This window comes from Delphinus delphis, chromosome 3 (genome assembly GCF_949987515.2).
Source record: "Delphinus delphis chromosome 3, mDelDel1.2, whole genome shotgun sequence".
In the NCBI taxonomy this organism is placed as follows: domain Eukaryota; kingdom Metazoa; phylum Chordata; class Mammalia; order Artiodactyla; family Delphinidae; genus Delphinus; species Delphinus delphis.
The window spans coordinates 8,462,355-8,486,189 of record NC_082685.1 but is presented as its reverse complement, the minus strand read 5'-3'; the positions used below and the strand labels follow the sequence as shown (position 1 = coordinate 8,486,189).

The window sequence follows — 23,835 nt, the reverse complement described above, 5'->3', positions numbered from 1 at the left end:
CGTCTGAGGGTCACATGGGGCTTCTGAAGGCTTCCTTTCAGGATCACGAGTTAGTGACACACCTTTGGAGCTACTGTGACAAGGGGACTTTGTTTTTTGGATGGGAAGAAAGTATCTGTTCACCAGATCTATTGGGAATAGTTTGCTTTTCTGTAGGAAGGCATTAGTTTGTCATTTTTATGTGAATTGGCAATATAATTTTTTTTTTTTTTTAAGCTAACATCTGACTTATTTGTTTATCCAATAGAGCTAGCAAACGGAGACCAGAAGAAAAAGAACCTGAAGGAGTAAAACCACAAGTTTCTGATGAGAAAGATGAGGATGAAAAGGTAAGGCCTAGTTTTTTCAATTCTACTGTGTTTCATAATATCCCATTGGCTGGAATATATTAAAGTGTTTTTTAAACAATTTTTCTTATGGAAACATTCAAACATACCCCAAGGTAGGCAGAAAAGGGTAGCAAACCCTCACATTGTCATCAGCCTTCAACAGTTATCAACCCATGATTAGGCATGTTTTACCCAAGCCTTACTCGTTCTCCTTACCCTCCCTCGCTCTGAAGATAAACAGATCCCAGATGTATTGCTGAAATATCTACAGAAGTGCTTCTAAAAGGAGAGGAGTCTCTTCTTAAACATTACCACTGGGCTTCCCTGGTGGCACAGTGGTTAAGAATCCCCCTGCCAATGCAGGGGACACGGGTTCGAGCCCTGGTCCGAGAAGAACCCACAGGCCGCGAAGCAGCTAAGCCCGTGTGCCACAACTACTGAGCCTGCGCTCTAGAGCCCGTGAGCCACAACTACTGAGCCCGCGTGCCACAACTAATGAAGCCTGCACACGTAGAGCCCGTGCTCTGCAACAAGAGAAGCCACTGCAATGAGAAGCCTGTGCACCACAACGAAGAGCAGCCCCGACTCTGTGCAGCTAGAGAAAAGCCCCTGCGCAGTAACAAAGACCCAACTTAGCCAAAAATTTAAAAAATAAATAAATGTATTTAAAGAAAATCACCGCTATACCATTATCATAGCACAATAATATAAAAACCTAATCTCCGTTCAGATTTCCCTGATGGTCTCCCTTGTGTGTTTTACAGTTGGATTCAGGACCCCAACACAGCCTATATAATACACTTGGTTCCTGTTTGTCCTCAGTGTGTCATCTGCTGTTTCACCCTGTCCTCTTTCTTGCACTTGGTGGAACTAGCCAGCTTACCTGTAGCGTCTGTGGGTTCTCAGGCTTGACATATCCCTCCAGCCCTGTCCGCCTGCAGACCGGTAGTTAGGTCCAGAGGCTTGACCAGAGGCAGGTCTCTTGTTTCCCAGAGTACTTCTGAGGTGATGCTGTGTACTTCCTGTTACATCATACCATAAGGCATGGTTATCTTTTGAAGGTGTTAGGATTGATCACTGAGCTCAGGTGCCATCTGCCTGATCCATCCATTATAAAGTTCCCCTCAGCTTTTCACCTAATGTTTTTAACAGTCATTGCTTAAATCCATTATTTCACTGGGAGTTACAGATTGTGATAGTTGTGTTCTACCATTCCTTCATTTACCCAAAATAATTCTAGAAATAAATTTTCTCTTATATTAGTCAGCAGGGGCCGTCATAACAAAATATGACAGTCTGGGTGACTTAACCAATAGACATTTATTTTCTTACAGTTCTGGAGACTGGAACTAAAAGTTCAAAGTGCCAGCAGGGTTAATTTCTGGAAAAGTCTTTCTTCCTGCCTTGTGGACGGCTGTCTTCGTGCTGGTTCCTTACATGGCCTTTCCCTGTGCAAGCACGTAGGGAGAAAGAGAGCTCTGGTGTCCCTTCCTCTTTATGAGGTCCCCAGTCCTATTGGATTAGGTCCACACCCTTGTGACCTCATTTAACCATAGTCACTTCCTTAAAAGCCTCATCTCCAAATACAGTCACATTTGGTGTTAGAGCTTCAACGTAGGAATTGGGTGGGGGGCCAGGGATACAACTCAGTCCATAGTACCCCTCTTCAATTATATACTTACTCTGAGGTACCACTTATACAGTAAAGCTGGGTTTTTTTGTTTGTTTTTTTAAAGTGATCTTATGAGTCTTTTAAGGAAGTCTGGTTATAAGAATTTTGTTTAGGGGCTTCCCTGGTAGCGCAGTGGTTAAGAATCTGCCTGTAAATGCAGGGGACACAGGTTCGAGCCCTGGTCCGGGAAGATCCCACATGCCATGGAGCAATTAAGCCTATGCGCCACAACTACTGACCCTGCGCTCTAGAGCCCACAAGCCACAACTACTGAGCCCACATGCCACAACTAACTGCGTGCCTAGAGCCCGTGCTCCGCAACGAGAGAAGCCACCGCAACGAGAAGCCCACGCACCGCAACGAAGAGTGGCCCCCGCTCGCTGCAACTAGAGAAAAACCCGCACGCAGCAACAAAGACCCAACACAGCCAAAAATAAATAAAAGAAAATCAATAAATTTATTTTTTTAAAAAAAGGAATTTTGTGTATGAGACTAGACACTGGAGATGGCTTGGGTCTCAGTGGTTCTCTGACTGCCTTCCTGCCTCTGACTTTTGTGATAACCATGTACGTTTTGTGATAACCTTGTACATTAAATTCTTAACTGAAGCATTATCCAGATGGAAAATACTTTTTTACCCTCCACTCTTTTGTTTTCTCCGTTTAGGAGGAGAAGAGACGCAGAACTACATGCAAAGAACCGTAAGAACGTATTTTTGTCTTTATACAAAGCAGATCATAATATTAAAATGGTTGTCCTAGAAAGCAAGTAAAGGGGCTTTTAGTGAATTCTGGAGTAGCCTTAGCTTTGTACGTGATGGAGTGTGAGCACAGGACCGAGACGTTCCAATCCTGCCGTGTGAGGCAGCTCCCCTCCGCGTGGTAAAGATGCTTACGGCCTCGCACCTTGCCCCTTATGCGGCGTCTGGTGCTCATCTGTGTCTGGTGGATCAGGTGTAACTTTGATGGCAGATTCTGATATGTTGTGAAATGACTAAAAAAACCTTCTGCTTGGTACACAGAACTGAGAAGAAAATGGCTCGAACCAAAATGGCAGTAGTGTCCTCCAAGGTAAACGTATATCTGGGAGTAAAACCAGTTGTGCACCACTAATGCGATTGCTTGGGGCTGGCTCTCTGAGCGCTGTTTGTGTTCGTGCCTCCACAGACCGATCCTCTGAAGTGCATTGAGTGCGGACAGTACCTGGATGACCCCGAGCTAAGATATGAACAGCATCTCCCTGATGCAGTAAGTTCCAGCTGTGTTTTCAGCCTTATATTGATAGTTTCCTGTCTCTTGTGTCTAGTTAATGGTCAATGTCTCTCAGGTGGAAGAGATACAGTTGTTGACAAATGAGAGACTGTCCATCTTTGATGCCAATGAATCTGGCTTTGAGAGTTACGAGGATTTTCCCCAACACAAACTGACCTGCTTCAGGTAACTGATGCGCCTCTGCTTTATCGTAACGGGGCATTTTCCTAAAGACACCTAAGTTCTTAATATCCTAGTGAAGTTTTTAATACCTAACCTGCAACATTTCTTAAGCTGCTGACACGAGATAAGGGCCAGCAAGCTGGTAGACGTCTGGTGGACGTTTGCTGGTGGTGGTGGGGTGGGTGGGCGGGTGGTTACAGCTCTACCTGTTAGGTCTTGAGCAGGTGAGCATCCTGGAGCTCATTCAGGTGAGGGCCAGCTATGTGCTAGGTCCTGAACGAGGTCTTACAGATGCAGCACCTCAGCTCCCTGGTCTCGTGGAGGCAGAACAAAAGTTAGGCCTGTCGGGTAGTGACACTGTGGCAGATGTGAAAAGCATGGGGAGCAGAGAGTGGGTGGGGGAAAGTTGTTTAGAATGGAGAGGAAGGGACTGGAGCAAAGACTCGGTGGCTTAAGAACAAGCCGAGGGGCTAGTGAGGGAAAGACATCCAGGAGAAGGGAACAGCACGTGGAGGCTGGGAGGTGGGCACATCGGCTGGGGAAGGCTAGGCGAGAGGCTGTGTGGGGGGAGTAGAGGGACTGGGGGTGAGTGGTAGGGGAACAGGGGCCCGGGAGGGGCCTGGATCCTGCAGGGCTTTGCAGGCCATGTCAGTGATGCCGGGCTCTTCGGCGTGGAGGTCCGTGACGTCTGGACTGTACTCAAACAAGCCTGTGAGTGAGCAGAGTCCCCGTGCTCTCCAGCCCCCTTGGTTCCGTTCTGTCCCCCTCACTGGAGGTGCTTCACTTTGCTTCTTGTGGGAAATGGCTTGGCTCCAGGACCAGCCCATGTCTCCTTTCAGGCCTTGGCACGTGCTTTTCCGCTCCCTGGACCAGAGAATAGTAGGGGTGGGCGGGCCGCCTGTTGTAGCCTCAGGTGGAATCATTTCTGGGCAGCCTTTCCGACACTCCTGCCCCACAGTGGGTTGGGGGGCTCTGGGCCCAGGGAAACCCCAGTATGTTTCTCCTGCAGTACTCCGTACACTCGCTGTGGTTGGTGGTGTCTCCCACGCTCCACGATCAGGATCCTGATCTGTAGTGGGATGCTGCCCATCTACCAGCGATCCCCTGGCTCAACCTCTGCCTGACAGCACAGCTGAAACGTGCTGTTGGCATTGCTGACATTCATGGCCTCCTGCTTCCCTGTGGCATTCCTGGGGCAGAGGTTCAGGAGAACCAGGGGCCGGGGCCGCTGTAGTCGGGAGTGTCAGGGCTTGGGGTCTCCTGGCCACTCCTCAAGAATAGCAGGTTGGGAAGGGGGCAGTAAAAACACACTTCGTAGGAATGACATGCCTTTGTAGCATCAGGCCATTGGAGCCAGACCACCTGGGTAATTAGGAACTCTGTTTACCTCTGGTACTTGGGCTGAAAGTGGCAGGTGGAAACAAGCCCTTCCTGTGAACCAGTGGGTCCTAACCCTGCCTGGGACTTGGCACTTCTCCCTGATGTCCCCTCTACTGAGGGAGCATGTGGACAGCCCGTCAGGCTGGGCGCTGGATCCTCCTCTTCTGTGCGTCCGCGGTGTCCTGCCCTCCCTTGGTCCATCTTTCCCACATCTTCAGGTCCTGATGGCAAGGCTGTGACCCGTGTCTACCTACCGTGCTTGGTAGGGGAACTCCACTCAAAGTGGTCATGTTTTAATTTTTTTTAATTGTGTGAGAGTCCGAGATGCGGAATTTTGGCTTCCAAGGGCCTAGGTGGTGGGAGCGTGGTGGTGCTCTCAGACCTGCACGGATTCCACGTGACCCGCTTGGACTCTGAGGGGTAGCACGGCACCTCTGGCCTCGAGGCCAGCGTGAGCAGGTTCATAAGCAGAACCCACCCCAACCCCATGATTTTCTCAAGTTTGGCATCCTGCTTAATGATGCACATCCTCTCAAATGTCAAGGAGCATCTCTAGGCAGTGGATGCCCTTAAACTGGAGGCTGAACCCCCAGAGGGAGGTGGGAGTCCCTCCTTCCGATGTCCTTGATGTACCTCACCTTTTATGCTATTGTATAATGTGCCTCATTTTAATTTTTTTTAATGAGGCGAAAGTCACATAGCACAAAATTAACCATATATGAAATGCTATGAAGCAGTAAATCCACAGGAACAAAGCAGATTAGTAGTTGCCAGGGGTGGGGAGGGGATAGGGAGTGACAGCTCAGTGGGTGTGAGGTTTCATTTTCAGCAACAAGAACATTTTGGAGCTAGAGGGGATGGTTGTACAGCTCTGGGTAGGATGTGTTTGAGAAGCCATTGTTTCTCCACTAGCAACTCACCGAGGGAGGGTGTAGCAGGTGGTGCCCTTGTGAGATTTCCCGCCATCCCACTATCAGTCTCGCTGACCTCTCCACGTTGCCTCTTCAGACACTTATACTCTTGATACCCAGGTGGGCGAATCGGGTAGAAGCTGTCTGGGTGAAAGAACACTGTACTGAGCCAGTGTTCTGGCAGCCAAGGAGACAGCTGAGCCTAGGGACTGCACGTAGTCCACCTCGTGTCTGAGCTTGACTCTGTACTTCAGCCTGCCTTTGGTTAGCTGGTAAATCCACTCTGTCGCCTGTCTAGCGTGTACTGTAAACGAGGTCACCTGTGCCCGATCGACACCGGCCTCATTGAGAAGGATGTCGAGCTCCTCTTTTCTGGTTCAGCAAAGCCAATATATGAGGATGACCCGTCTCCCGAAGGTACGTGGCACGTTCCAGGTTGTTTGGGACAGTTTACAAACAAAACTTTGAGATGAGAGCAATATTCAACTGGAACTATTGCCTCTTAAAGTTAGGGCTTGAGACTGGGCTGTGAGCAGCTACGAGCAGACTCTCTGATGGCTCCAGTAAGGACTGCCCGGCTTGGCTGATAAGAGGTGTCGGCTCAGGTGGGCACTCAGTGCCACTTAACCCTCCTCAGTTTTTGAGAGGCATATTCTTAGTCTACTTTGCTTTCAGGAAACTTTTTCCCCCCTTTTAGGTGGTGTTAATGGCAAAAATCTTGGTCCAATAAATGAATGGTGGATTGCTGGCTTTGATGGAGGTGAAAAGGCTCTCCTTGGCTTTAGCACCTGTAAGTATGTGACCAATCGTGGACCTTTCTGGGAGCTGAAAGGGGCCTTCGCTCCTGTCTTTCATAGGGTTTGGTTGGGCTCTGGGAAGTGTCAGGCTCTGGGAAGTGTCAGGCTCATGTGACCATGTGGAAAGCATGTCAGGTTTGAATGGAATGGGCTCTTTTTTTTTTTTTTTAAGATTTATCATTTACTTATTTTATTTATTTTTGGCTGCATCGGGTCTTTGCTGAGGCATGCGGGCTCTTCATTGTGATGCGCGGGTTTCTATCTAGCTGTGGTGTGCGGGTTTTTTCTTCTTCAGTTGTGGCATGCGGGCTCCAGGGCACGTGGGCACTGTAGTTGTGGCGTGGGTTCCAGAGCGCGTGGACTCTGTAGTTTGCGGCATGTGGGCTCTAGTTGAGGCGCGTGAGCTCAGTAGTTGTGGCATGTGGGCTTAGTTGCTCTGTGCCGTGTGGGATCTTCGTTCCCTGACCAGGGATGGAACCCGCATCCCCTCCATTGTAAGGCGGATTCTTAACCACTGCACCACCAGGGAAGTCCCTGGAATGGCCTCTTATATTAGCTACAACTGGCCCTGGAACTGACCCTCTGGTGTAAAAGCAGGTCATGTTCTTGCAGCTGAAACCCAAACTGAATTCCAAAAACCAGAATCGAGCCAAAGGAAAGCCACTTGGCCAGTCTCCGTCCTCTGGCTGGCTCAGACAGGCCCCTTCCGAATGAGCTAACTCTGGACTGTACTTCATGTTTTTTGACATTTGGGTACAGAATGACTCTTAGCCTGTTCTGTAAGCCTCATAGCCTCGTCCCTGCCCTTTGGCCACTGTAGCTGCCATCAGGTTCAAACTGCTCTCTTAAACATCCATTCACTGCAGCATTTGCCGAATACATTTTGATGGATCCTAGCCCAGAGTATGCACCTCTGTTCAGTGTGATGCAAGAGAAGATCTACATAAGTAAGATAGTAGTTGAGTTCCTGCAGAACAACCCTGACTCAACATACGAAGACCTGATCAATAAGATCGAGGTAAGAGGTTTAGGTTATTCACAATATGGGATTCACACCTATTTATATGAGATGTGCTAGAAAACATGTTCAGAGTCAGCAGAAATTGTTTGTTTGATTTAGATTAGTTTTGCTTAAGCCTAAGGGAAACCTCTGATTTTTTTTTTTTTTTTTTCCCTAAAAGACCACTGTTCCTCCTTCTATGCTCAACCTGAATCGATTCACAGAGGATTCTCTCCTTCGACACGCCCAGTTTGTGGTGGAACAAGTAGAGAGTTATGATCGGGCTGGGGACAGTGACGAGCAGCCCATCTTCCTGACCCCCTGCATGAGAGACCTGATCAAGTTGGCCGGGGTCACCTTGGGAAAAAGGTAAGGATGCAGCAGGAATGAGACTGAAGACGTGAGACAGAAGGCAGAGCATCCTGTGCGCTCTTCCCAGCCCGCTAACACCATGGAAACTCTCTCCCAGGCGAGCTGAAAGGCGGCAGACCATCCGGCATCCTGCCAAGGAGAAGGACAGAGGCCCCACCAAAGCCACCACTACGAAGCTGGTCTACCAGATCTTTGACACTTTCTTTGCGGAGCAAATTGAAAAGGATGACAAAGAAGACAAGGAGAACGCCTTTAAACGCCGGCGGTGTGGCGTCTGTGAGGTAACCTTGCCTGCTCCCCTTGTGATCTCTGAGGAACTCACTTCTTTCTCTTTCTGGCTTGAGATGCTCACTCCTCAAATGTGACCCCTAAAACAGAAGCTAGAAGAAAGAGTTAGTGATCTGGGGGGACTTGCATGTCTTCTGGGACAGCTGTCAAAAGAGGCATGCTCGGGCACTTTGCTGTCAGCGCCACTGTTGTTGCAGAGGAGCCTGGCCTTCTGGGTGCCTTTGCTCTGGCTGTGTCCCATTGTGTCCTCAGGCCCTGGTGTAAGGGCAGAGGGAGTGACTACCCCACAGAGGCGCTGCTTCCTCCAAGTAGGGACATCCACCCAGGAGCCTGCCTTGTCTCATGGCATCAGTTCCCTGGGAAAGTGGGGACTTTGTCCAGCTTAGCTTTGAGGCCTGAAAAGACCTCTCTTACTGAATTTTTTAATATATATTTACTTCACTCTAGAGGAATTAATCCCCCTAATTCTCTGACCCAGGGATCGGGTCTGTTGGGTAGGCCATAAAGTTCATTTGGGTTTTTCCATCCAATCTTCTGGAAAAACCCGAACGAACTTTTTGGCCAACCCAGTATTTTGGTATCTGTTTGACTTAATTTGGATGAAAACTTAAACACAAAAATACAGCAGCTGCCTTCAGAACTGCCCTGCATTCACACTGGCCACTGACTTCAGAGTGTCTCCTTTGTCTTCAGGGACTGCCCTTAAATAGGGATTTGCATGTCCTCGCCGTTCTTGTTGTGGTTTTACTTTATTTCATCTAGTGCATATGTATCCAAGCTTTAAAAAAAATTTTAAGGAAAGTATACGTAAACTGGAATCTTTCACAGCTGTTATGTGTGTTTGTTTCTTTTTCAAATTGTTTTCATGCATATTTTTAGTTGAATTCTCACAGTACCCCGGTAGGTGAGTCAGATATCTCCCAGAGACAGCGTTAACATGACATATTCAAAGACGTCCAGAAGCCAGGAGTAGAAGTGAGCTGGAACACTCCTTACCGTGGTGCCCCCAATTCCGTGACTAATCTGTGTCTGACACGTGACCTTCAGTATGTCCGCGGGAGCTGTTTGGAGGTCACACTAGTTAACACTTTAACTTTTCCATAATATTTCATTGTGACTCTTCCAGCTTATCCCTCAGGGATGGACAACTTGATATTCTAACGAGGCTTCCTGTGACTCTTCTCTACTTAGAAGCAGAATTGCTGGGGTGTAGGTCATGTACTTAACTTTGATCTAGAACAGTGTTCTCCAGAGTGGGGTTACCAAATTATCCTTTGAGCAGTGCGTGTTCTCGTTTCCCCACACCTGTCCCAGCACCATGTGTCAGGCTTAACCTATGCAAACCTCGTATCTTGTTCCTAACTCTTACTTCCCTTCTAATGAGGTTAAATTTACAGTTTTTAAATTCACCAAAAACTGGTTACCAGCTATTAATAATGACTGTTTGATTACTTTTTCAATGTGTTTTAGATTTGTCAACAGCCTGAGTGTGGAAAGTGTAAAGCCTGTAAGGATATGGTTAAATTTGGTGGCAGCGGAAGGAGCAAACAGGCTTGCCAAAAGAGGAGGTAGGTTTGGCCAACGCTTGTTCTTGAAATGGAGGAAAATGCCAGCTGCTGGCAAATAGGCTTTGTGTGGGACAGCTGGCTTGACAGGTACAGGGCAGGCAGGGTCCCTTTGTCTAGCACTGTCACCAGGCCTGTCCCCGATTTCTAAGTAAAACACCTTCAGTTGGTTTTACTTTTTTTTTTTTTTTATTGCCTGCACCGAGAGGCTTGTGGGATCTTAGTTCCCCGACCAGGGATTGAACCCGGGCCCCAGCAGTGAGAGCACAGAGTCCTAACCAGTGGTTTTACTTTTAAAGAGGACCTTGCTTATAATAACTGACTTTGTAGGTGTCCCAACATGGCCATGAAGGAGGCAGATGATGATGAAGAAGTGGATGACAATATTCCAGAGATGCCATCACCCAAAAAGATGCATCAGGGGAAGAAAAAGAAGCAGAACAAGGATCGGATCTTTTGGGTTGGAGAAGCTGTCAAGGTAATCCAGGAGCAGGCTCTCAGTCATTTTAGCGCTGCCCTTCTGAGAAGCCGGTTGTCTCGTATCTCGCTGCCAGACGTCTTAAGCAGCCTGAGCCCTGCAGCTGAGAAACCTGCCCGTTTGTCCCTGCCCATTTGTCCTGTTAGCGGAGCAGAGCTGACTGAGAGGCCGAGGCCTGTGGTCAAGCACCTGAAATGCATTTTTTTGCTTGTACGCCCAAGGACTCAGTTTTCCTCACACTCCAAAATGGGCTTTTTAAAACTATATATATTTATTTATTTAATTTATTTATTTTTGGCTGCGTTGGGTCTTCATTCTGTGCGTGGGCTTTGTCTAGTTGCGGCGAGGGGGGGCTACTCTTCGTTGTGGTACACAGGCTTCTCATTGTGGTGGCTTCTCTTTGTTGCGGAGCACGGGCTATAGGCGCATGGGCTCCAGTAGTTGTGGCACGCAGGCTCAGTAGTCGTGGCTCTCGGGCTCTAGAGCACAGACTCAGTAGTCGTGGTGCACGGGCTTAGTTGCTCCACGGCATGTGGGATCTTCCTGGACCAGGGCTCGAACCCATGTCCCCTGCATTGGCAGGAGGATTCTTAACCACCACGCCACCAGGGAAGTCCCCAAAATGGGCATTTGATACAGTTCTTGGGGTGTCAGGCTGGTTCCCCTTCCAAGCTTGTTTTGAAGAGAGCCTTCACAGTCCTCTCTGGCCTAGGAGTAGGTGTTTGGGGGCACTAGCAGACCGTCTCCCGGGGGTTCTGTGGTTACCTGCCTGTCTAAGGGTCAAATCCTTTACCAAAGCTGGAGAGTGAATGTCATCTCAGTGTTGTTCTCTCGATGTCCATAAGGCAAAGATGGTCAGTTTCCTCAACAAGCGTGAGGCCTACCCTGCTGGATGCTGCTCTAGGCCTAGGCATAACTAAGCCCCTGCCTGTGACACATGTACTGTCAGGAGGGCAGGGGGCAGGAAGGGTGCTGGGGCCACGGAGGCTTCTTGGTGGGGCAACATCTGAGCTGAAACCAAAAGGTTGGAGAGTAGCCAGCGCATGAAGGTCTGGGGAGGAACCAGAGCACAGGCCCTGAGGTGGGACCAGCTTTCCTTGTGGGAGAGAAAGAAGGAGGTCCGTGTGGCTAAGGGAGGTGTGAGGAGTGGGGTACGGTGCTATTACAATTGAATGCTAGAATCCCATTTGCTGTTGACACAAGAGGGCAGAGGTGGTGATAGAGGGATGTGAGCGGCCTTTGCTGCAGGCTTCCAGCCAAAGAAGTTGGGTGTTCTCTATAGTAGCCAGGCTGGTAGAGCTCACGGCTTCTTGGAGAAATTGTTATGAGTGATACTTCCCTATAAAGTAACAGGAACTCGCAGGTCAAGCCTAGCACGGACCTTCAAACCCATCCTCACCTGAAATTAAGCTCTTGTTTTCAGACCGATGGGAAGAAGAGTTACTATAAGAAGGTATGCATCGACTCGGAAACCCTGGAAGTGGGGGACTGTGTTTCTGTTATTCCAGATGATTCTTCAAAACCACTGTATTTAGCAAGGTTTGTGTCCTTCCCTCTGCTTGACTTCAGCCCACACTTTCTGTTGAGTAAGTAGGAGGTTCCTATTTTGTAAGAATAGCAGCAGCTCTTTGCCCTATACTAAAACCAAAAAATACATGTCCCCCAAGGAGACTCGGTCCAGATCTGCCGGTCAAGTTAGAACTTCCTTCCCGCCCCCTCTTCCGGCTCCAGGGTCACGGCGCTGTGGGAGGACAACAGCAACGGGCAGATGTTTCATGCCCACTGGTTCTGTGCTGGGACGGACACAGTCCTCGGGGCCACGTCGGACCCCCTGGAGCTGTTCCTGGTAGACGAATGTGAGGACATGCAGCTTTCATACATTCACAGCAAAGTGCAGGTCGTCTATAAAGCCCCGTCGGAAAACTGGGCCTTGGAGGTGAGTGCCTGGCGCCCCTTGTGTGCCCCTCCTCAATGCGTGGGGTCATCATGGCTGACGGCAGTCTTGTCCCTAGGGAGGCGTGGACCCTGAGGCCCTGATGTCGGAGGGTGACGGAAAGACCTATTTCTACCAGCTTTGGTATGACCAAGACTACGCAAGATTTGAGTCCCCTCCAAAAACTCAGCCGGTGGAGGACAACAAGTACAAGTGAGTGCCGCGACTGCGCTCCTGGGCCGCTCTGGTGGTGCTCGTGGACGCCATGCGTCTGCATGAAGCCCTCGAGCTTTTCCCGTGCTTCTCTCTGCTGGGTTTGCTTTCCCCACGTCTTCTGATCGTCTTCCTCACCAACCGAAGAGCAGCCTGACTGGGTTGCAGTGGCTGTAAGTGTGTGGACAGCCTGGTGGGGAGAAGCTGTCCCATCCAGGGACAGGATGTGTCTTTCTGGGTTCCTCAGTGTCTGTACCACAGATCTTGTGTCTTTTCTCGTAAGTGAGATCTTTGATTCCATTTTATTGGAACTGGTGGGGGAATGCTTTTAGGGAAGCTTTGCTTCTTATAAAGTGTTCAGTGCCCCACGTCTTCCTTTCTAACCTTGGTACCTCACTTGTTTTAACTAAAAGTGGCAGCCGGCACCTCCAGAGCGAGTGGTGTGTGACAGTAAGGCTGACAGGGCTGAGGCTAGGAGGGCTCGCTGCGATGCCTCTGGTGTTTCTCCAGTCAACCTGGAGCTGCCTTTTGGCTTGATCTGTTTTTAAGGCAATCTCTAATTCTCCTTTTAAGGGTTTATTAATCAGAAATAATGTTGCATTTTACCAAATACCTCTTCAGCCTTTAGAGGTAATAGCGTGAACCTCCTCTGACGTTTTGAGTTCCTGTCTTTACCACTGTCTGCATTATCGCTCGTGGTGGATTCTTGACCATATTCTAGACTGTTTGTTAATGTCTTAGGATCGACTACTCAAAAGTGGGGTTGGCTTGTCATTTTCCTATTGTGTGTATCTCTGGGCTTTGGTCCCAAATAAGTGCTTTCAAAGTGTGAACATAAAAGTGCAGGAAAGCCAGTTCCTCCTAACATCTGTAAATCCTTCCTCTTGGTCACCAGAGTCTGGATTAAGCCAATGGCAGCTGCTTGTAGTCACTACCAGTCACTTAAGGGCCTTTGGTTTCTGTCCTTCACTCCTTCAGGTTCTGTGCAAGCTGTGCACGTCTGGCTGAAATGAGGCAGAAGGAAATTCCCAGGGTCATGGAGCAGCTCGAGGACCTGGATGGCCGGGTCCTCTACAGCTTAGCCACCAAGAACGGCATCCAGTATCGAGTGGGCGATGGCGTGTACCTCCCCCCCGAGGCCTTCACCTTCAAGTGAGTGCCCCTGGCTGCAGTCAGGGCCAGGAGCTCTGGGTCAGTACAGAGCTGGCTCCACAATGTCCCCCACCCCGCAGCCCAGTACCTGCTGCTGCCGAGCTGTCACAGTGTCATCTGCGGTGAGCAGACGTTATCCAGCCTTCCAGTGCAGAGCGACTATAATTCTGTGGCAGTGAAGCTGTCTGTGAAAGAAGTCAGACAGAGAGCCCGCTGGCTAAGGGAGAGCTTTAGGGTCAGTGGTGGGTTCCTGCCCAGCTGGTCATGGCAGAGAGCCCCTCCCAGTTCCCATCTATCAAGTGGGGAGAGGAGTGCCTTGCCTGCCAGGCCCCTAAGGAATAAGTGAGTTAAAAGAAAGTTGCTTATTAGCACAGCGCCTGGCCTAAAGTAAAGGCTGACTGTGAGTTGCTTGTTGGTAAATGGGAATTGCACCAAAAGACTTGCGGGACTTCCCTGGTGGCGCACTGATTAAGAATCCACCTGCCAATATAGGGGACACGGGTTTGATCCCTGGTCCGGGAAGATCCCACATGCCGCGGAGCAACCAAGCCCGCACGCCACAACTACTGAGCCTGTGCTCCGCAACAAGAGAAGCCACCACAATGAGAAGCCCGCGCACCGCAGCGAAGAGTAGCCCCCGCTCGCCACAACTAGAGAAAGCCCACACAGCAACGAAGACCCAACACAGCCAAAAATAAATAAAATTTAAAAAAAAGACTTCCACATCAGAGGATTGACGCTCTTCAGGGAAAAATCAAAGCCACAGATATTGTCCACACTTGATCCATTCCTTGTTCGTTCTAAGAACTAGTGCGTGGTTGGATTTACAACCACCATTTTCTGAGCTTAGTCAGCTCAGTTTCCCGACTTGCAATTCCATTTTCCTCGAGTCCTAATTGGAGCCCAGTCCCCAACCTCCATTCAGTCACCGTACATTACAAAACATCGGTCCTTCCAGGCCCGCACAGTGAGTGTGCATCACGCCCTTTAGCTCCAGTTTTTGGCCTCGAAGGGGAGGACTCCCTGTAGTGCTGTCTACCAGATGCTCCTGGCACAGCTGAAGTGAGAGCACAGGTGTTCAGAGACACCTCTGGAGCCCGTCAGACTTCAGGGGGTCTGATGGGAAAGCACAGCAGCTGCCTCCCTGAGCTGCAGTCTTCAGAGTTTGCAGCCCTGCGGTCTTGGCAGCCTGGCATCTCATTTGCTGGCCTGAGTTAGCCAGTACGCGGTCAGGCCAAATTCGGCTTGCCCAGACCACGAGTCTTCTCCCCATGCCTCTCCCGCATTGCCTCTGGGTCGATGCCTCAGTCAGACTGTAGGCTATGCCGTGGTAACAACTCTAAAATCACAGAAGTTTACTTCTTGCCTGTACTGTGTGGCCATTGTGGTTCAGGGGACTCGGACTGTTGTGTCACTCAGGGCCCTGGGCTGACGGAGCCCTGCCTTCTCAGGAGTCGGCAGTCAGAGGCGAGGGGAAGCACGCTGGAGGCTCTCCTGGCGCTCAGAGCTCCCGCTCCAAGTGCTTGTGCGTCCCTGCTGCGCACACCTGTAGAGCTGAACGAGCCACACGCCTGCCCTGAGGCTGGGAGCGGGGAGAACCTGAACAGCCTTAGCAACTATCCCCAGAGCACAGATGGAGAGTACCCATTTTAAAGTGTGGGTGAGATTTAGTCTCTAAATCTGGTCTAAGGGTACGTAGCTGCATTAGTTTAAAGTGTTTGAATTTAAGTGGTTATCGTCACTGATCCGTCATGCTGAGACTGCTTTTTAAGGCTTCATGTTCAGTCACTCATAACAGTTGCTTCTCTGCAGCATTAAGCTGTCCAGTCCTGTGAAACGCCCACGGAAGGAGCCTGTGGATGAAGCTCTGTATCCAGAACACTACCGGAAATACTCTGACTACATCAAAGGCAGCAACCTAGATGCCCCTGAGCCGTACCGTATTGGCCGCATCAAAGAGATCTTCTGCAGCAAGAAGAGCAACGGCAGGCCCAACGAGACGGATATCAAGATCAGAGTCAACAAGTTTTACAGGTCGGTGAAGCCTTTGCCCTTCGGGGGGCTCTGCCTGAGGCGGGGTGGTAACCGCACACACACAGTGGTGGTCTAAGAGTTGGGTGGAGGTATCTGTTCTTCCAAGTGTTTCTGATTACCTGGAGGGTACCGAGGATGACTACAGCTACATATCACAGCCCTCGCTTTCTCTCTTAAAGCTGCACAGCTTTGTCCAAAAGAAATCTGTGAGCAGAAGTCCAGAGTGTGACAAAGATAGGCGTGGAATGTCCTGGGCTTTGCCTGAGGCGCCCTCAGAACCCTGAGTTCTGTCCGCGTGTCCTGTCTCTGAACACTGTCCGTGTTCCGCCCCCCTCCCCATTCCCCATCCCCCTGTTCTTCTCTTCCCTGCTCTGGGGTTTCTCTCTGTCCAATGTCTTGGCTTCACTCAGTCTTTTTCTGGGATCCTAATAATGGTTAGGAGATAACCTGAAACTAATCCATACAGATAGGTCTAAAGTTGCTCCATGTCTTAGCTAATGTACGTGGAAGAGTTTTTGAGGTCTTCGCAATAATCAGTTGAGTAATGAGAAAGAACAAGGAATCTGGCTGTTATAGGCGAATGAAGGCAGCTCTAGACATGCTTTCTAACAGGAGACCAGCAGCTGGTCTTAACACAGGACAAGTTTTTTTGGGCTACACTGGGGGCATAAAGAGCAAGCAAACCATTAGTTGAGTTCATGGCAAGGAACCCCACTTAGTCTGTGGTTAGTGCCAACTAAGGGGGTCAGTAATCAAGGTGACTTGCTGGGGGTGGGGAATGGTCTTTACCCACCGATCATCTGAGCATTGTCAGGAATGTGCCGTTTAATTGCCTGTCAGCTCGAGGCAAAAGAACTAACAAAGACCCTGGCACTCGCAGGCCGGAGAACACGCACAAGTCCACCCCGGCGAGTTACCACGCAGACATCAACCTGCTTTATTGGAGCGACGAGGAGGCTGTGGTGGACTTCAAGGCCGTGCAGGGCCGCTGCACCGTGGAGTACGGGGAGGACCTGCCTGAGTGCCTCCAGGACTTCTCCGCTGGTGGCCCCGACCGCTTCTACTTCCTTGAGGTGGGGCCCTGGGCTTACTGGAGGGAGGGCCTTGGGGTCAGACACAGCCCCCGAGAAAGCAGTTTATCCAGAGTACGAATCTGTGACATTCAAGTTGTTCTGGAATTTGACACTTTGGGCTTAAAACAAAACAGAATGTCACATTTGAGTGTCCTAAGGCAATAGCAATTTTTGAAGACTGTTAAGTGGCCTCTGCTGGCCTGGCCAGTGCCTGTGAGTTAGGGGAAAGTTCCTCTAGCCCTGGGAGATGCAGCCCTGCCCCCAGTGCCTTCAGCCAGGGTTCCGTGTCCAGGCCGGGGCCATACAGCCGAGCCTGTGCCTGGTTATTGAGAGTAGAGCCAGCAGTTTGTTGATTAAGCTAATCACTCTTAAATTGTTTGAGCATGGCTTTTCTGTGATAGGCATGTATCGTTCTAAGATAACCCATGTTTCCCCCAGGTTCCAGTGTGTACAGTCTAACTGTAACACTTGCCTGGTTTTAGAATGAGTAGTCCAGGTACTTGAAATAGCAAGAATTTCGGCCATATAAAATGTGTGTGTTAGTAGAATTTTCCCCTCATCTCTAATGTAATAAAACTCAAAGCACTTTTTGCTTATGGCCATGTTTAGGGAGAAATTAAGTAGATCTTATCAAATTAACTTAAATCGTATTTGTTAGAGAGGGGACTGGTGTTTCTCTTCCAGACTGTTGTGGTTCTTTCCTTCTCAGGCCTATAATGCCAAGAGCAAAAGCTTTGAAGATCCTCCAAACCATGCCCGTAGCCCTGGAAATAAAGGGAAAGGGAAGGGAAAAGGTATGTCGTTACTCCACGGGCTTCTTTTCAAGTCCGTCTCCCATAACTCGATTCTCGTGAATCAGTCAGTATAAAAGAGCAGCCTCTGACGTTACCTCGCTCTGCTGCCGTCAACTCAAAACGAGGCCGTCTCTGAATCACCAGGGTGTTTGAAGAGAGCACGCTAGGGCCCTGATCTGACTTGGGGCCTGTCTCCCGCAGGGAAAAGCAGGACAAAGTCGCAAAGCTCTGAGCCGAGCGAGCTGGAGACGGAAATCAAGCTGCCGAAGCTGCGGACCCTGGATGTGTTTTCTGGCTGTGGGGGTTTGTCGGAAGGGTTCCACCAAGCAGGTAGGCTCTGGGTTTCTCTCCGCACAGCTGCAAAAACCGGACCGGGCGTGTTCTGCCTGGAAGACCTTCCTGGCTCTGGTCACAGTTCTGACTAAAGAGTCTCATATGCTACAGGGTTCGCAGCTCATCTTTGTCCTTGTGTCCCCCAGGCATCTCGGAAACGCTGTGGGCCATCGAGATGTGGGACCCCGCGGCCCAGGCGTTCCGGCTGAACAATTCCGGGTCCACGGTGTTCACAGAGGACTGCAACGTCCTGCTGAAGCTGGTCATGGCCGGGGAGGTGACCAACTCCCGCGGCCAGAAGCTGCCGCAGAAGGGAGACGTGGAGATGCTGTGTGGCGGGCCTCCTTGCCAAGGCTTTAGCGGCATGAACCGCTTCAACTCTCGAACGTACTCTAAGTTCAAGAACTCCCTGGTGGTCTCCTTCCTCAGGTAAACAGGCTAGAATTCCCTCTGCGTTCGGTGCTGCCCCAGGGTGACTAGACGGCTGGTCCCGGGGCTGCGCCGCAGGCGTGCCAGGGCCGAGCAGTAACTGCTTTAGCCTTCGCACCTGCTGAAGGCGGAGTGCTGAGTGAGACGCCGGTCTTTGCCTTCAGGAAGTTCACGGCTGCCCCTCCGCTAGGGAGAGACCTTGAGAGTTGGCAGGTGCGTCTTGACAAACGTCAAGCATTTGGGAGTGGCTTCTGGCAGAGTAGGTCTCCTCCTCTCTCGTCTCTCCCGCCTCCACAGCTACTGCGACTACTACCGGCCCAGGTACTTCCTCCTGGAGAATGTCAGGAACTTCGTCTCCTTCAAGCGCTCCATGGTCCTGAAGCTCACGCTCCGCTGCCTGGTCCGCATGGGCTACCAGTGCACCTTCGGCGTGTTGCAGGTGGGCCCCCCGGGCAGGGGCAGAGCGGGCAGACGTGTGTGGCCGGAGAAAGGGCTGAGCAGTCCCTGGACAGCGGCAAGCTGTCTCAAAGGGAAAGTAGATCTGAGAGGGGCCACAGTGTGGTGACGTGCAGCGCGGGCGAGGGCTGGGGAGGCGGCTGCCGGGCCCCTCCCATCCAGCTTCCGTAGTGTCTCGGCCTCACTGACCAACCTTGTTGGCAGCCGTGTTCTTTCCCTTGTGACCGTGGGCTGCCAGACAGGTGGCATGGCTCCTGGTGTCTCCTCTGGCCGCTCTTCTCCCCAAGTGCTCCTTCATGTGCTGTTTAAAAAACTGGCTGGGATCGCCAGCAGGGTTCACTCCCATCTTCTCCAGGGGCTACCGACCACCTCCTGGGACCTTTCGTCCTCTTCTCCGGTCCCACCTCCTGTTAGGCATGAGCCCGTGGGTTAACTAGGGGCTCTCTGGGTGAGCTCCACACCAGCCAGACGCCCCAGAAAGTCAGGTGCTGCGGACCCCAGCCCTTCGCCCAGCTGCTCGGAGGTGCCCACTGACCATGTGTGTGTCTGGCCCTCTCCCGCGCAGGCTGGTCAGTACGGCGTGGCCCAGACGCGGAGGCGGGCCATCATCCTGGCCGCGGCCCCCGGAGAGCAGCTCCCTCTGTTCCCGGAGCCGCTGCACGTGTTCGCGCCCCGGGCCTGCCAGCTGAGTGTCGTAGTCGACGACAAGAAGTTTGTCAGCAACATCACCAGGTAGGAGCACCCCCGGCCAGCCCGCTGTCCTGGCGCTTGTGAGCCTTCCCCGGCGAGGCCTGGTGCGGGTGGACCTCTGTGAAGAGGCCCGAGCCGAGGAGACAGTGTTAGCGAGGGCAGACAGTGCCGCGTCCGGCCTGCCCTGCGAGCGCTCTGCCACCTCTGCTCTCGTTCTGACCCCGAGTGCCCTGTGTCCGGGGCAGTGGCCAGAAGCCTGGCCGCAGTCACGGGCAGAGCCCACGCTATAGCCTGTCCCCTTTTCCGATGGGGTCTGAGAAGAATGCCGCCCCTGTGACCTCGGGCGGCCCTTTGACCCCGAGCGGTCCTTTGACCCCGAGCCGGGTTGCCTTCTCTGGAGAAGACGGTGCCAGCAGTCGGGGGATGGCAATTGTGACTCACACACATGATAGCTGTGTGTGTCCCCAGAGGTGCCACAGTCTGTGCTCTGTTGCAGGTTGAGCTCGGGTCCGTTCCGAACCATCACCGTGCGGGACACGATGTCCGACCTTCCCGAGATTCGGAACGGAGCTTCGGCGCAGGAGATCTCGTACAACGGGGAGCCTCAGTCCTGGTTCCAGAGGCAGCTCCGGGGCTCGCAGTACCAGCCCATCCTCAGGGACCACATCTGTAAGGTAACGTCACCTCCATAGAGCAGGGCCTCCTCCCAGCGGCCTCCCAGGAACAGCTCTGTGGTTGGAGCCCAGCCAGGGCTTGTGGGGGAAGCGGGGTCTGGTCTCGGCCCCCTTCCAGCTCCTTCTGCTCTTGGCCCCTAACCCAAAATCCGCTACCTCAGCCGGCCCCCAGCCTCACATCTCACTGCCTCCTGCTTCTCCTTGCACCCCGCCCCCGCCCCAGTACATGGTCCTGGAAAGTGTCAATCAGAGCTTATACTCTGCCTAGAATCGGGCTAGAATGGTGTGTCTGGCCATCGTCTCCTATGACTGGTCTTGTCTCTCAGCACCGCTGTTCTCTGGGTATCTCCCAAACGCACCAAACCCCAGCTCTCCCCGCCGCCGGCTCCTCCTGTCCTGCAGGGCTCAGCTCCGACGTCACCTCCTCAGTAGCCCCGCGCTTGCCCAAAGCCGTCCCTTCACCCGTTCCCCCGTCGTTCACATCCCTGCTCTGGTGTCTTCATGGCACGTGTGTAACCCCCAGGTTGTCGATTGGGGTCGCTGCTTGTCTCCCACAGTGGGATACAAGCCCCTTGGGGTCCTGGTCACCATGGTATGCCCAGTGCCCAGTACTGTGGCGCCCAGCCCACTGCATGTGGTCAGGTGCTCCCTGAGCTCAGCGACAGCTGGGCCTGCTCTGCTCTTCCAGGACATGAGCGCGTTGGTGGCTGCTCGCATGCGGCACATCCCTCTAGCCCCGGGCTCAGACTGGCGTGACCTGCCAAACATCGAGGTGCGGCTCTCTGATGGCACCTTGGCCAGGAAGCTGCGGTACAACTACCACGACAAGAAGAACGGCTGCAGCAGCGCCGGGGCTCTCCGTGGGGTCTGCTCCTGCGTGGAAGGTTTGTGCCCTGGCCTCCAGGTGTGGCTTCCTCAAGTGTGGTGTGAAGCCCCAGCCCCCTTAGGCTCCGCAGCGGGGCGGTGGGCTCAGGGTTTCTCAGCAGGAGATGCCGGGGCTGCCGCGCAGGAACCCAGCAGCCCTGGGTGGGGTGCAGACTCGCCAAGCCTGGGTGTCCCTGCTGCGCACGGCTGCTGAGGACAGGGTCCGTGATGAAGCTCTGCCTGGCCAACGGGGACTGTCGGCTGCTGTATCATCCCGTTCCGTCAGCACAGCCCCATCGCAGCCCTCTCTTCCAACAGGCAAAGCCTGTGACCCTGCGGCCAGACAGTTCAACACCCTCATTCCCTGGTGCCTGCCCCACACCGGGAACAGGCACAACCACTGGGCCGGCCTCTACGGACGGCTCGAGTGGGACGGCTTCTTCAGCACGACCGTCACCAACCCCGAGCCCATGGGCAAGCAGGTAGGTCTGAGGGCCACTTGGGCCTGGGCGGGGACGGAGGCACGGGCTTCGCGGCTGGGCCGGCCCTCCTCGCCGCCTCCTGCCTCTGCGCCCCGGCCCGGGGTGGGCTTCCCGTGGCCCCGTCTCCTTCCCACCCACATCGCACCTCTTGCCCCCAGGGCCGCGTGCTCCACCCAGAGCAGCACCGCGTCGTGAGTGTGCGGGAGTGCGCCCGCTCTCAGGGCTTCCCCGACACCTACCGGCTGTTCGGCAACATCCTGGACAAGCACCGGCAGGTCAGTGGAGCGGAGTCGGCCCGGGTCTCCTCCCCGCTGAGGAGGGGCGAGCGGCACCGCGCACGAAGCAGCCCTGGCCGGAGGGAGACCAGGGGGTCGGGGGTCGGTGGGGAGCTTGACTCGCAGTCACTTTCTAGGGGACGCTGAGCCCCCAGAGCTGGGGGCTGACTGGCCTCAGCACTCCCACGAGGGGGTGGTCAGGAAGGAGGGACCCTGTCCCCGGGACCCAGGGCGCTCCCGGGTCAGGCAGAGTCGCCAAGTGTGTCGGGTGCCGTGGACAGCTGAGGCACATTTCGCCCAAAGGAAAGTTCCAGCGCATTGCAGAGAGCAGACGAAATACCCGGTGGTGAAAACTCCCTGTTGCTAAGGGTTGAAACGAACCAATAATTCCTCCTGTTTCTCAGAGTGTTCGGTTTGGCTGTTAATGAAATGTATTTCCAAGGAGCGCAGGCATGTGGCTGAAAAGGCCAGCAGTGCCTGGGGGTTACAGCGAGACCCTCCCATTTCACCCCTCTCACCCCTCTCGGCCATCCTGTGCTCTGGGAGCAGAGCTCTCAGCTAGTAGTGAAACATAGTAGCTTCCATGTCCAGATTCTAAGATTTTCTAAAGCCCTTTAAAGGCCCCCTTCTCCGAGTGGTGCTTGACCTGCTGGTGTTTGGGGCGGGAGGGTGGACTGGGTGGAGGGTCTGAGTGCCATCCTGAGGGAAGGGCTTTGGAGGCCTGTGTGAGCCTGAGACCGGGGGCCCAGTGCCCGTGTCCGAGTGGAGGCTAGCGCTGACTCCAGCCATGCCGAACCACATGTCGCCCTCCTTCCCTCCTGCAGGTGGGTAACGCTGTGCCACCGCCACTGGCCAAAGCCATCGGCTTGGAGATCAAGCGCTGTATGATGGTCAGAGCGCGAGAGAGCACCTCAGGTATGGTAGGGAGCGGTGGGGACAGCAGGGGTTTGGCTTTAGGCTCTGAGACTGGGGCGAGTCACCCACCCTCCCTGGTGGCCTTGCGTCTCTCAGGGTTGCTCTGAGATGAGTGAGCGTGTGGGTAAGCACGGAGCACCGGGGCCCGGCACGCAGTGGACGAGTGGTCAGATTTCGGGGTGCTTGGCTCTGTCCTGCTAAGTGAGTCTGGGTCGGCTGCGCCCGCCTCAGACACTAGCCCATAACCCAGGTGGTCTGGAAACCTTTAGGGAGCACCTGAGCAGTGTTCAGTCTCTGAATGCTGGTGCAGAGCTGCTGCAGGTTCTTATGAGGTGGTCCTTTTAGTGTCAACGCCTGGGCATTAACGTAGTTCCTGGTCCACGTACCTGATGTGCTTGCCTATTGCTTCGTGTAACATTACATTACATACTCTCCCTTTTATATCTCTTCAGTTAAAATCAAGGAGGAGACTGCTAAGGACTAGTTCTGCCCTCCAATCGCCTTTGTTTCTGGCACCGGAGATCCCCAACGTGCACTGATATTGTTGTATTTTTAACATGTCAATCTGTCAGTTCAGATGTGTTGTACACGGTGTTTGTGGCCTTGGCTGACATGAAGCTCTTTTGTGAGATTTGCTTATCGACTAATTTGACTTAGTGATGAAACTGTGCAGTACTTTGTCCGTTCTGGATTTTAAAAGTTTTTTATTATGCATTATATCAAAGTTACCACTGTATGAGTGGAAATTAAGACTTTATGTAGTTTTTATATGTTGTAATATTTCTTCAAATAAATCTCTCCTATAAATCACCCTGGGTGATGACTCCTGATTTGCCAGGGACTTCTGGCCGCCTCTCAGCTGAGGCTGGATGAGAGTGGGCTCCTCAGTGTCGCAGGTGACCCCGCGGAGGCCTCGTCTGAAGTTAGACGTCCCACGCCTGTTTGGGGTGGGGGTGGTGGCTCAGTTCTGGCCAATACGATGCAAGTGGAACTTGCTGGTGCGGTTTCCCAGAACGCCCTTTAAAGGAAGAATCTTGGACTCCCCGTGGCCTTGTAGCCCTGGGCTGTGATGCCTGGCAAGGCAGCAACTGTCCTGTGACCGTGAGGCCAGAAGCCCCATGCAATGGATGGTGGAGCAAAAAGAGTCACTCGTAGCCCTGGCCTGCCACCCCCAGGCAGAGCCCTTATTTGTTTAAGCATCTGGGAGGTGGGCTTTCCATACTTTCACCCTGACTCAGTCCTACTGAATTCTGAGATGAACGACCCTTTTCTTTGATTTGTCTTTGGGAAAAG

At 52.5% G+C, this 23,835-nt stretch overlaps 1 protein-coding gene across 6 annotated transcripts in view; it reads left to right on the top strand.

Annotated features, from left to right (window-relative positions):
- Positions 1 to 23,346, top strand: part of DNMT1 (DNA methyltransferase 1) — a 42,381-nt gene extending 19,035 nt beyond the window's left edge. For 5 of the 6 annotated variants that reach the window (XM_060007692.1, XM_060007690.1, XM_060007689.1 and 2 more), the window contains 29 exons: positions 248 to 329; positions 2,668 to 2,702; positions 3,023 to 3,071; positions 3,168 to 3,248; positions 3,328 to 3,437; positions 6,024 to 6,142; positions 6,423 to 6,515; positions 7,389 to 7,540; positions 7,704 to 7,891; positions 7,992 to 8,175; positions 9,653 to 9,750; positions 10,078 to 10,225; positions 11,649 to 11,764; positions 11,957 to 12,161; positions 12,238 to 12,371; positions 13,350 to 13,523; positions 15,336 to 15,557; positions 16,438 to 16,630; positions 17,340 to 17,424; positions 17,626 to 17,754; positions 17,904 to 18,186; positions 18,484 to 18,625; positions 19,208 to 19,374; positions 19,829 to 20,006; positions 20,695 to 20,890; positions 21,189 to 21,352; positions 21,511 to 21,627; positions 22,452 to 22,542; positions 22,995 to 23,346. In XM_060007692.1, coding sequence (XP_059863675.1) covers positions 248 to 329; positions 2,668 to 2,702; positions 3,023 to 3,071; positions 3,168 to 3,248; positions 3,328 to 3,437; positions 6,024 to 6,142; positions 6,423 to 6,515; positions 7,389 to 7,540; positions 7,704 to 7,891; positions 7,992 to 8,175; positions 9,653 to 9,750; positions 10,078 to 10,225; positions 11,649 to 11,764; positions 11,957 to 12,161; positions 12,238 to 12,371; positions 13,350 to 13,523; positions 15,336 to 15,557; positions 16,438 to 16,630; positions 17,340 to 17,424; positions 17,626 to 17,754; positions 17,904 to 18,186; positions 18,484 to 18,625; positions 19,208 to 19,374; positions 19,829 to 20,006; positions 20,695 to 20,890; positions 21,189 to 21,352; positions 21,511 to 21,627; positions 22,452 to 22,542; positions 22,995 to 23,026 — 3,967 coding nt within the window. In that variant the 3' untranslated portion in view covers positions 23,027 to 23,346. The remainder of the gene's footprint in view (positions 1 to 247; positions 330 to 2,667; positions 2,703 to 3,022; positions 3,072 to 3,167; positions 3,249 to 3,327; positions 3,438 to 6,023; positions 6,143 to 6,422; positions 6,516 to 7,388; positions 7,541 to 7,703; positions 7,892 to 7,991; positions 8,176 to 9,652; positions 9,751 to 10,077; positions 10,226 to 11,648; positions 11,765 to 11,956; positions 12,162 to 12,237; positions 12,372 to 13,349; positions 13,524 to 15,335; positions 15,558 to 16,437; positions 16,631 to 17,339; positions 17,425 to 17,625; positions 17,755 to 17,903; positions 18,187 to 18,483; positions 18,626 to 19,207; positions 19,375 to 19,828; positions 20,007 to 20,694; positions 20,891 to 21,188; positions 21,353 to 21,510; positions 21,628 to 22,451; positions 22,543 to 22,994) is intronic. The other variant, XM_060007691.1, reaches the window with a different exon arrangement.
- Positions 23,347 to 23,835: the final 489 nt, after the last annotated feature.